The 13187-nt window shown below is 37.7% G+C and overlaps 1 protein-coding gene across 1 annotated transcript in view; it reads right to left on the bottom strand.

Moving 5' to 3' along the window:
* Nucleotides 1-344: 344 nt before the first annotated feature.
* RANBP9 (RAN binding protein 9) overlaps nucleotides 345-13187 on the bottom strand; it is an 88774-nt gene continuing 75931 nt past the window's right edge. Inside the window, exons 13-14 of the mRNA XM_027876868.1 lie at nucleotides 4370-4481; nucleotides 345-1354 (exon numbers count right to left, since the gene is read on the bottom strand). Of these exons, the coding sequence (XP_027732669.1) occupies nucleotides 1224-1354; nucleotides 4370-4481 (243 nt within the window). The 3' untranslated portion in view covers nucleotides 345-1223. The remainder of the gene's footprint in view (nucleotides 1355-4369; nucleotides 4482-13187) is intronic.

The following is a 13187-nucleotide window of genomic DNA, read 5'->3' as shown; positions in this document are numbered from 1 at the left end:
CAATTGGAAGAAATAACCAATACTAACAAATATGTTCTTCATCTGACTAACTTCAGTAATGGCAAATACAGACTTAGATGACTTGTTTTTTTAGTAAAACCCATCCTCCTGAAAAAAGAATTTCCCATTTCTCTGTACCTGCTGGACTTGTTTCTTTCCCCGTTCAAGCTTTAGGAACTGAACCCACACTGGAAAAAAAACAGCAAAACTGAACCAGCACTCCTAAATTTATACTGCTCCAACAGTCATGGCCAAACTATAAGCAGCATTAGTATTTTAATTTAGTTTTACTTTGCTTGTACCCAATTTTAATTTTATAATTTAAAATGCATACAACTCTAATATCTGTAGAAGTAAATTTTTAATGGCTGGTTAATTATATCACTACATTTTTATTGCAATATAGTACTCATTTAAGCACTTAAAAATGGAAGGTGTACAAAGATTAAATTAAGACACTGTAAATTGACTAAATATTTGGTTTTTTATATAAATAAAGGTCGTAACCACACTGTTGACATGTAATACTGTTATAATACAACAGTTAAACTTGTGAGTCTACAACAGAAGTTGTCTGCAGTTAAACAGGAAACAAAGTTGAAAAAGATCATGTTAAAACAAAACTACTGGGACTAACAGGTTGGGATTGTAAGTAGCAACGAACATATTCACTCAGCTCCTGAGTATTTCAAGTTTTACAGTACACATTAAAAATCATTTCTTCCATCAACACTATAAATCCAAACTGTCAGGTGTTTATGCACTTTGCAAATCACAGGGATTGATTGCTAGTAATGGGAGCAGGAGGGGGTTGGAAAGTCTCCCAATTTGAAGTTTACATCACCCACATGCTAACACAAACACAACTTGTTCTATAGTTCCTTCCCGCACCTCCCTCCCCCAACCCAAAGAAGCAGGATTTTGGGTTTGGTTTTTTAGATAATTGTTTTAGAGGATTTTTAATTATCAAATTTGAATATCTGAAATTCAGCAATATAATTAACTCTTAGACAACTAAGAGGTTAAAGATGGAAAATAATTTCTCCTAACACTAAGTTAGAAAATCATTTGCATCATGCTGTAAACTAGGAAGCAATGTAAAGCGACAAAGACCTGTCCCCAGTACATAATTTTAAAAAGTCTAAATTTCAAATCGGCAGAGCTGGTCTACTTCCATGTTGACTATATGCCACAGTTGTAAGTCTGAGCTCTTAAATGCATAGCTAATGAAGATAGTCTTCCACTGTGGCAAATGCACAGGATCCAATTCCTGATCGAGCCATCAGTCCTAGACATTGTGTGGCTTGTCCCATTGCTAGGGCAAGTGGAGGTTGCTTTGGCAGATTGTGAGTCTCTGGGGGGAAAAGAAAATTTAATGAAAAACAGCAATTAGGAACTTTTTTTAAAAGGATATATATGTTTAACCAAGAAATGTCTTCTTTAACAATGCAAAAGCATTTATTAAGCAAAAAGTGCTTGTGAGACAGCAATAGTGCTAGGCACTGGGAATTGTGAGGAGGTGGAGCAGTTCAGGCATTGTAGGTAGCCTGAGTAAAGGCAAAGAGCTCATACCAGACATAAAGTTGGATATGAATAACAGCAGGTAGACTGGTTTGACTGGAGGGGGGAAAACTAATGGCTGATCAGGATTGCAACCTTTGTATTAACAACACAAATGAGAATATCCCTAACTACATAGTTAACTTTGAATAACAAGGCAATTTCTAACCCATTAGTCATTTTAAGTAGTATTACCAATTCAGTGTGAATGTGTACTGGCTAAGTAAGCCTACAGGAAATTCAAATTAGGCATCTGAGAAGAACATACTTTGTTGGAGATGTTATCCTTGAAGAAAAGGCTCTTGGAGAATTAGGGTTATTCAATTCAATTCAATTCAATACTCAAAAGTTTCAGTTTCCCTTTCAGGTGAACTAAAGACTTCTACAAGTATGCTCTGAACTTAACATCTTCGTCTCCCTTGTAAAGTGGGAATTTCTAGGAAGCTGCTGTTTCTTCTATTTAACTGAGCTTGGCTAATCAGGACTTTTTTTTTTAATTGGTGCTCTCCTTTCTAACCAAGCTCAAACACAATAGTTACACGTCAAAATGAGGTCAAATTTTTGGTGTTTAACTTTTCTTCCATCTCTGCTTTATCTGACAAAACCATCTGAGAAGACCTAAATACAGTTGTTCAAGCTGATCAATGCAACAACCAAATATGATTCTACAGGACTGATGACGAAGCATGCTACCTACCTCCTGACAGAGGTGTAATGGATTTGAGACACAGAAGGAGACATTTGGATGTGGCCAAAGTGGGTCTGTAATTGGCCCTCTTCTGAACAATCTTACTTGATCTCATTAGCTCCCATTGGTTCAATTATCATCTCCATGCAAATGACCAAGCCAGCCAGCCAGGTGATATAGCAGGCCTAACATCAAGAAGAGTTCAAACCTGGCCTCAGACTTCATGTCTGACCCTGGGTAAGTCCCTTAACCTCTTTGGACCTCAGTTTCCTCCTCTGTAAAATGGCATCTACCTCTCAGGGTTATTGTGAGGATCAAATGAGATCATATTTGTAAAGCACTAAGCACAGTGCATGGAACATGGAAGGTGTTATGTAAGTCCAGCCCTATCCTCTTTCCTGACCTCCAGACACATCACCAATTGACTTCTAGACATACTGTACTAAATATCCCACGGGCATCTCAAATTCAGCGTGTCCAAAGCAGAACTCGTTATTCCACCTCCACACCCCCGATGCATTCCCTCTTCTGAATTACAAAATAACTGAATCCTATTATAAATGTGAGCATCAACATCACCCAAGTTGACAACCTCAATGCCATCCTCTATTCCCACTCACCCCACATATCCAGTGTGGTGTTAAATCTTGCTACTTCTACTTTCACAATATCTCGTGTGTTTTTTTCTCCCCCTCCACTCAGTCATGGCTGGTGTAGACCCTTGTCACACACCTCATGCCCAGACTATTACAATAACCTTCTGGTTGGTCTTTCCATTCCAATCCATCCTCCACTCAGCTGCCAAAATGATCACAGGTATGACTATATCACCACCACATGCCCACTAACATCACCCCCCGTCCCCAACTCCCATCAGCAACTCTCCATTACTTTCAGAATCAAATATAAAACCTCATGTTTAGTTTTTTAAAGCCCTTCACATTCTGGCACCTTCTTCCTTTTTCAGTCTTCTCAAAACAATATTCCCTTCCACATACTCTACAATCTGGCAACATTGGCCTTCTTTCTATTACTTGAACACAATGCTATTCCCTAACTCCATTCCTTTTTACAGGCTGTCCCCCACACCTGGAAGGCTCTCCCTCTTCCTCACTTTTACCTCCTCATTTTCCTGGCTTCCTCCAAGACTCATCTAAATTCCACCTACTGGGAAAAAGAGGCTCTTCTCAGTTGCTGATCCCCTACTGTTCCACTGCTACTAACTTCCCTTTGAGATTACCAGAGAAGATAGCATGCTGGAGCATAAGTGCACTTACATGGACACAGTTGTCTGAATGCTGTCTCCCTCATTATAATGGGAGCTCCCTGAGTCTCCTAGCTTTCTTTGTATCTCACCTGCTTGGCACATCGTAAGCTCTTAATAAATTCTTTATAAGTAACTTTAACAATTTGTCACTGTAAAGGAGATGAAGTACACAAAGACGCACACTGTACACTACTGTAAAAAAATTTCTGATTTCATCTAGTTTAGGATTGAGATGGAAGTATGATTGAAGGGCAAATTCAAAGACTACAAGGTTAACACAAGTAATTTTCTAATAGTGTTAGGTAGATGCTCCCAGTTCTGTTTTGTTTTGTTTTTGGTGGGGGGGGCACTTCTTATTCAGTCATGTCTAACTCTTCATGACCCCATTTGGGGGTTTTTTGGCAAAGATACTGGAGTAGTTTTCAGTTTCCTTCTCCAGCTCATTTTACAGATAAGGGCAAACAAGGTTAAGTGATTTGTCCAAGATTATACAGCTAGTAAATGTCTGAGGCCAAATTTGAACTCAGGAAGATGGGTCCTTCTTGACTCGAGGCCCAGCACTCTATCCACTGCAGTACCTAGCTGGTCCCAAGCTGGGGTTTTTTTTTTCCTCTTTTTTTTTCTTTTTGGTGAGGAAATCAGGGTTAAGTGACTTGCCCAGGGTCACACAGCTAGTAAGTGTCAAATGTCTGAGGCCAAATTTGAACTCAGGTCCTTCTGACTGCAAAGCCAGAGCTCTATTCACTGCACCATTTCACTGTCCCCCAAGTTGTTTTACCAGTCCTAAAATGCTAGCACCTTCTGCACAGAAATTAAAGGGAATCAATTATGTCCTGCTTTTAAATTTTACTTACCTAGTATTGCACTGTTCAGAGCTGAGCACACAGGTTCTCTTTGTATTGGGTCCAGCTGGTTTCCAACTGGACTGCTCCAGGGATCTGAATAAGCAAGCAAACTGAATGCATCCTGTTGAGAAAACAGTAATGAATTCACTTTTCAATTCCTATGTCTTAGTTACTGTATACTATCAGTTCTAAACTGAGAATGAAGGAAAACCCAACTATAAGAATACACCAAGACAATTCATTTAATTTGAACTATTATTCCAACCTCTCTCTCTCTGGTATGCCTGTTTACTCAAAAGGCAATTTTTTATTCTGCATGGTGCTATTGGGGAAGCAAAAATACATGCTCTTAATGAACTTACCTGCTAATTGGTAGAATGACAAACACGTGAAAAATTAAATCATAATACCAACTTATTATCAAATAAGCGTGGTAATAAACAAAAAGGATTAAAAATTCAAAGAAATCACTTTGAAGGAGGGGATTTTATGAAGCAGGTGAGACTTCAGCTAGGTTTTAAACAGTAAACAGGACGGTGACAAGTGGAAAGTAGAGAGAGTCGTCCTTTTCTTGGGGGGGGGGCCCTGTAACGGGAACCCTCGTGATTCTAGGGATGATGCCCAATTGAGTGGGGTGGAGCTTCTGGATAAGTTAGTTAGAAAGCTGAACTGGATTTCCTTGGGGCTTTCTTCCTCTTCCCCAACTTTGCCCCTCTTCAAAAGGGCACTGTCCAGAAAATTGCACTGTGTTGCAAGTCAAAGAGTACTGGAACAACACTGAATAAATTTACAGATGTAAAGCCAAAGCAAGCTATCAAGAAGTTATTTCATTGAACTGGACAAAATAGTAACGAAAGTCATCCTGAGGAACAAAAGGTTGAAAATCCCAAGGGAAAAAAAGGGTAATTAAGAGTTAAAGGGACCTACCATTACCAGATCTTAAACTATATTTTAAAGAAGCAATTACCAAAACTTGTGGTTAAAAAAATTAATGAAAAAAACAAACAAACCAGAAACTTGATCAGTGGGACAGGCTAGCTGAGTAAGACCCAGAAACATAGTGTCTTGGTGTTAAATAAAAAACCCCAAACAAAAAGTACTAGAGAAAAAACTGTAAATCAAAAAAGAACAGCTGGGAAAAAACTAGGTTGATAGCAATGGGTTTAGACCACCTTATACCACACAACAAAGTATGTTCTAAATGGATAATGGACCAAAATACAAATGGCTGCATCATAAAAAAAGAAGAAAAAAGAGGAGAAAGGAAGGAGGTTCTTGGCACATCGATGGATAAGAGGAAAATTATTTACCAAATATACAATTAAGATTACAAAAAGGTAAAATACTTTTGCAAAAACAAAATCAAAGCAGAGAGTGAAGGGAAAAATCATTAGGCTTTTAAGTTCCTTGAGGGCAGAGACTGTCTTTTGCCTCTTTTTGTATCCCCAGCACTTAGCACAATGCCTGGCACATAGCAGGCACTTAATAAATGTTTATTGAATGAATGTTTCTGATAGCCAAAATATGTAGGAAATTGATATAAATACCTAAGAAGCACTATATTACCAATAGATAAGTACTCAAAGGATATGAACAGACATTTATTTTTCAAAAGAAAAGCAAATGATAAACTGTATCAAAAGAAGTTCCCAAATCACTAATAAGAAAAACAGAAATTAAAACAACTTTGTTTCACTTCATACCTAAATTGGGAAAAAAATAACAAAATACCAGAATGGTATATGCTGGAGTGACTACGGGAAGATAGGTATAATAATAAACTGTTGGAGCTTCAATTATTCTGGAAAACAATCTATAATTATACCAGAACAGTCTCAAAACAGTCTATACCTTTGAAACATTGATCCTATTAACTATCATGTATTCCAAGAAAGTCACAGAGGGGAAAGGTCCCAGACACACAAAAATATTTACTGCAGTCTTTTTTGCAGGAAAAAAAAGAGAGAAACAGTGAGGTTCAGTGCCCATCAATTGGGTACAAATTGTGGTACATGAGTATAATGGGTTACTGAGCCATAAGAAATGACAAATATGAAAAATTCAGGGAAACATAAGACTTAAGCTGATGCATAACAAAGCAAGCAAAACCAGGAGAATAATTTACACAATGAAGACAATAATGAAAGAAAAACCACACTGTAAAACATCACAACTATCAGAAAGCTCATCACGAAGTGACCAATCAAGACTTCAGAGGACTGACAGTGAAGCAGCAGGCCTCTTGCCTCTTATCAGAGAATACTATAAAAACACAAAAAAGGCCTCCATTGTTAGACGTGGTCAAAGTATTGATTTATTTTGTGGAGCACTTCTTTATTACATGGGAATGTTGAGGGGTGAAAGGAGTAGAGGAGCCACTAGGAAAGGAAAGTGAAGTTTAAAAAAGAAAACAATATAGTACAGTATTACGCCTTGATAATTTTTTTGAAGAGTATTAGGATAAAGAGACATAAAGTCTTGAATTCAAGTATCAATTCTAAAGCTATCACTAACTGTGTGCTCTTAGGATCCTAGCAGCACCATACATTTAAACCTCACAACTTCAAAGGTTATTTAGTACAACTTTCATATAGATCAGTTCACCTCTCTGGGCCTCAGTTTTTTCACCTGTAAAATTACGGAGTTGGATTATATAGTTTTATAAATTATGTGGGAACACTAATTCTGACTTTGCTGTTCATAAACATGAAATAAGTCTCTATTCTGGTTAAAAAACAACAAAACACCAAACGATCAAGTCTTTCATTAATTCTTCTTTATGTAATCCTTTTATTTTGAAATCTGACAGTTCAGTCTGAATAATCTACCTGAAAGTACAAATTTATTAGTTGAATATTCCAAATGACTATCAATGGATTGCCATCTCACATTCAGTACGTCCAAAATCAAACTCACTATCATTTCCCCTGCTCCCCCTTCCAATTTATTTGCTACCATTGATATGACCAATTCTCCTAGTTACTTAAACACAAAACCTTGGGAGCTGTAGGATCATAAAATTTAAGAGGTGATACCTTAGAAATAACTGAGGTCCACAGGGATTAAATGACTTGACCAAGCTCACAGAGATTATAAATGCCAAAGCCAAAGTTCAAACAATTCAAAATTCCTCTGAATGCAAATCCAAACTCTTTCCATTATATTACAATACCACTCTCTGGTTCATTCCTCTATAAACCTTTATATATAGTCACTAAATCCTGTCAACTCTTTGTTTGAATATTTCATGTATACATCTTAACCCCTACTGCCACTTTCATAGTACATAGTTGCTCATTGCCTCATGCTTGCACTAATGCAATATCCTGCCTAACAGCTATCTATCATCTCTGTGATCCAATTTATCTTTCATACTGATAACAACCCACTTTTTTCTCTAAGATTGCTTCCGTTCTGTCACTCCCTTGCTTTCACATTTATGGCAACTTTCTATAGTCTAAACCTAGTTTTCAAAGACCTCAATTAAGTTAAGTCATCCTACAAATCCGAGCCCTACCCCACACAATCTTTTACTCCAAACAAGAAATATTACAAACTCTCCCAAATACAAAACACTTATTGCTAATTCTCTGCCTTGGCTCACAAATGTCTTTTTCTATCCTCACCCAAATACCAAAGTTACTACGGTATGCTTTAACCCAACATGCCACAAATTTTACTTCAATGCTAGTTCCGTCTTCTGCTCCCAGCTTAGATCTAACCATTTCTATGAAACTTCCCGACTACACCAAGACAAACTGCACTCCACCTCCTCTGAATTCCTTATGAAACTTCCCGACTACACCAAGACAAACTGCACTCCACCTCCTCTGAATTCCTATTTCTTTAAAAATCTGTCTAAAACCTAAAGAGCTAGAAAAGAACCTTCAAAGCCATATCTAGTCAACCCCTTCACTTTACAACAGAGGAAACTGAGGCTGAATCTGAAGCCATGTTCCTGACTCTGATTCAAGTGCATTATACTGCACCATTATTTCCTAGGGTGGTACTGCAGAGTCACAGATCTAAAGATGGAAAGAGCCTTCAAGATGAAGTCCAATTCCCTCATTTTACAGTTGAAGAAACTGAGGCCCAGAGAGTTTAAGTGGTCACACAGGTAGTAAATGGAGAGGGAAGGGAATAAGCATCCATACAGCATCTACTATGTGCCATGCACTGTGCCAAGTGCTTTCACAAACATCTCACTTGAACCTCACAACGATCCTTTGAAGTGGGGGTTATCATCATCCTCATCTTATGGTTGAGGGAACTAAAGGAAACTGAGGTTAAGTGACTTGCCCAAGGTCACAGACCAGTAAGTATCTGAGTCCAGATTAGAACTCAGGTGTTCCACTAGTTCCTGTTTACTGTAGGCCCAGCATTCTATCCACTATGCTACCAGCTGCCTCTGTGACAGAGTCTTTTCATCTCAACTCCTACGCTGGTTACACTGCTTTCTTTTTATTTAATCAAAATTATCTATTTATAATCTCCTAGGTTATACATTTTCTCAGTTATAGATAAGAAAAAATGGGACCTTCAAAAATCCTATCTAGTTCTAACTAACTGACATCAATCTAAGTGGATAAAAAGTCAATATTCAATGTATACTTTTAAAAGAAAATGCCAGCCAAAAATATAACCTTTACAAAGACCTACAACTTAGAAATCTGAGATTTTTGGAATATAAGATTCCTAAGGAAGAACTAGAAGAGTCTACAAGACATATATGTTCAAGTAATCTATAATACTCCTCTCCCTCTATCCAAAGGAATCCTGATACAAATAGTAGCCCCATGTAACCCTCTCTTCATACTCTCCAGCCCCCAAAAGAAAACCAAGTTTAAACTGAATGAGGGAACAAACAATCAACACTCTTTTCTTTCCTTGGCTCTGTAAGAAGCTTTATCTCCCAGAGAATCCCCTATCATGTAACTCATATTTCTCCATCATATCCACATCTACACTGTAAGCAACTCTGTCAAAGGTCTTGCTAAAATCTAGAGCACAAGACTTGTTCATGTACTTACTAGCTGCGTGACCTTGGCTAAGTCACTTAACCCCGACTGCCTCACTAAAAACAAAACAAAACAAAACCAAAAAAACAAACAAAAAAAACCCAAAAACTTGTTAATGGTGAACCATTTCCCACAATACTCAAACTACTAAGATTTTCTAAACTGCTTTCTATTTCTCTTCAATTGCTTACGTGTTGTTGTTCTTTCTTTCTCCCAATTAGAAGCTTCTTTAAAAAAAAAAAAAACAAGGATCTTGTCTAATTTTTTTCTATCCTCAAAGCATCTATAGTACCATGCTTTAAATACAGGAAGTGCTCAGTTTCCTCATCTATAAACCGAACTGGAAAAGGAAATAGCAAACCACTTTACCAAGAAAACCCTAAATGGGGTCATGAAGAATCTGACACGACTAAAATGACTTAACATAAAATACATAAAGCACTTTACACCTATTGTCTCATTTTAGCCCCACAACAACCTGTGAGGTATTAGATCGTATTATCCCCATTTTATAGAATATGAACCTAAGGTGCCTAAGTGTTTAAAATGCAACATGAAATGAGGTCTTCCTTTCTCCCTCTGGCTACACCTTACCACCAGGCCAGGGTGCCTCTCCATGTGAAGGTTCAAAGTCCAGCTCTCGTCTGACCATGGGGGCAAGTCACTTACCGTCCCTGAGCCTCAATTTCCTTAGGTAAAAGATAAGGGTGAATGACTAGATGGCTTAGCAGGTACCTTTCAGTTCTAGATCAAAGATCCTATAAATTCAAAGTGAACAGCTGGCCAAGAAGCAAAGTCTGAGAATGTGATCTGGATTTCCATAACATGGCCGAGAATAAAAAAGTAATAAGACTCTTGGCAAGAAACGACAAGGGATGAAATATTCCTAAAAAGTTCCAGTTAAAAACATCACACCAGTCTCATGAGAGCCTAAGGAGGAGAAAGAGTAGCAAATGTACAATCATAGAAGTAGAAATCATAGGAGAAAGAGTAGCAAAAGAAAGAACCGACAACTCATGAAACAACAGCTAAGAGGAGAACAATAAAACCCATAGCATCAGATATTTACATACAAATACAGACAAATATCCTAACTCTAGGAGGCAAATCTGACACCATATATATCACTAAGATGAGGTGGGATGGAACTCATAACTAAAAGTGGCTTTTAGTTTTACTTAACAAAAGAGTTAAGAGGAAGGATGGGACAAGGAAGTCATTGCATGTTAAAAAAAAATACAGTCATGAGAAGAAATCCAAGAAAATGATGTAGTAAAGAACACTTAGATGTAACCCCACAGAATAGAAAGAAAATGATACAGGAAGAATTAAATGAAGAATTTAGAAAACATCAGAAACGTGGCACAGAAATAAATTTCAAAAATATTTCAACTATCTAGACATCTGTGGATACATACTCCCTGCCAAAAGCAAAGCAACTGATCTGACTTGACTTAATCATTCAATTCAACAAACACTTACTTAAGGAACCAATTATGTAAAAAGAGGTATTGTGCTACGTACTAGAGATACAAAGACAAAATCAAAATAATCCTTTCCCTTAAAGGAGTTTACATTCAACTAGAGGTTGCAGGGTAAAGAATTTATGAAAATTTCATAGAAGAAGAACCAAGAACAAGAACAAGAAGAAGGAAGAGTCAGTGAGGGGAACAGGTTGCTAAAGTACAAACAACAGTAACCTAGAAAGCAACTAAGCATTTCTACTATAGTCCATGATAGCACAAGACAAGAAAGGCACGTGTGTAGTATGAAAAGCACTCCAGATTAGGAAAAAACAGATTTCAAAAGGTTCAGAGGATCCAGTGGCCAAGTAATCTGAAGTGAAAGTTTGCTCAAGGAGTATGGGAGACACTCAAGACTGAAATTCTCTGAAGATAAGAGCAGAATGAGCGATGAGTTAGAGAAAAAGGGAGTTTCTTGAAATAACCAATATGGATATACAGGAAACAATGACAAACTCAGATTTTTCAATTTTTTTTGTTTTGTTTTGTTTTGTTTTTTACACAAAGGCATATGTAGAAGATAGGGGGAAATGGGAAGATAACAGAGAATGAATACCAATGAACAATATGGTTCTGTTAGTATTGCGTAACACTAAAGCACCAAAGATGAGGCTGGCAAAGAATGCTAAAGGGCAAAAAAATGAGTTTTTCAAACTACATAGGGAAAAAGAAGAAAACTTAATAAGAAACAGTTCAGAGTAAATGGGATGATAACGAGCAACAGTCTGAAAGCTGAACTACTCATTTTATTTTTGTTTTGTTTTCTAAAGAGAACGATCTTAAGATCGAGAAGCAGACAACAAAACTAGTCAGCATGAAATAGAAACCCAAGGTAAGTAACGAGATGGTAAAACAATATATCACATCCTAGAGTACTGAAAAAGCTAGCAGATGTGACTGCTGACATCCATCGAACAGGAGATGACAGAACTGGAGAATGTTATATTACTTTTCAAGAAAAGGGATGCTAGATTTTGCAAACTCTGGCCAGCGAGCCTGGACTTCTGTTTCTGACAAAATTGTAGCACATATTAAGGAAGTCTCATGTGAGCACTTAGAAAGGGAAGTAGTGATCACTAAAAGTCATCACAGCTTTATCAAAAGCACTTCATGCCTAATTAGCTAACTGGCTTTCTGACAATGACTACAAGGGATAGAGCAAAGGAATGTACTATACTTATATGTCAGCAAAGCATTTGACAAAGTCTCTCCTGCCAGATTTCTGAAGTGATATGCATTAGACTATATAGTTAAGTGGATTTGGAACCGGCTGAATGCCTGGATCCAAAGAGTAGTCATTGATGCCTCAATATCAACTTGAAGGGAGAACTCTGTACTGTTTAGCATTTTTATCAATGATTTGGATGAAGGAATAAATCATGCTCCTCAAATCTGCAGCTAACACAAAGTAAGGAAGGGGAGCAAAACAGATGAGCCAGCACCTGAAAAGATCTTAAGAAGCTACCACATTGGGCCAAACTCTAGAACAGATATAATGACTAACTGTAACTATTTCCCATTTATCCTATATAGATTGTTTGTATATAGTGTTTGCATGTTGTCTCTTTCATTCAACTGTAAGCTCCATGAGAATAGAAACCTTCTTTTACCTTCTTTTTGTATCCCCCAGCCTGGCACATATAATAAGTAGGCAGTTAATAAATGTACACTGATATAATCAAAAAAACAACTTCAGGGGCAGCTAGGTGGCGCAGTGGATACAGCACCGGCCCTGGATTCAGGAGGACCTGAATTCAAATCCAGCCTCAGACACATAACACTTACCACCAGCTGTGTGACTGAGCAAGTCACTTAACCCCATGCCTAGCCAAAAAAAATTAAAAAATAAAAAAAACAACTTCACAAGTACAGGCTCAAATCAACAATTGGTTAACTACTCACTAGGTGCTAAGAATAAAAACAGAAGTGAGATAGCCCCTGGCCTGAAAGAACTTAGTCAAAGAACTTACATTCCCATGGGGGGGGGGGGGGGGGAGAAGGATCCATATTCATGGATAAGTGAATACATGTTACATACAAAATAAAAATACGACTGGAGAAGGAGATCTCAAAATACATGACACGTGAGGTGGACACTGAAGAAAGCCAAGGGTTCAAGACATGGAGGTGATGAAGAGCATTGCAAGCATGCGGAACAGCCTGCCAGGTGGCTCCAACATAGACTCTGTGAGGGAGTGAAATGCAATCATTGTGTAAAGGATTACACATGACAAAGGAGTATTTCATCCTAACGGCAATGGGGAACCACTGAAACTTCTTAAACAG

Source organism: Vombatus ursinus, unplaced genomic scaffold, assembly GCF_900497805.2.
Source record: "Vombatus ursinus unplaced genomic scaffold, bare-nosed wombat genome assembly UNPS02000577.1, whole genome shotgun sequence".
NCBI classification, from domain to species: domain Eukaryota; kingdom Metazoa; phylum Chordata; class Mammalia; order Diprotodontia; family Vombatidae; genus Vombatus; species Vombatus ursinus.
This window is presented reverse-complemented; position numbering and strand designations above follow the sequence as displayed.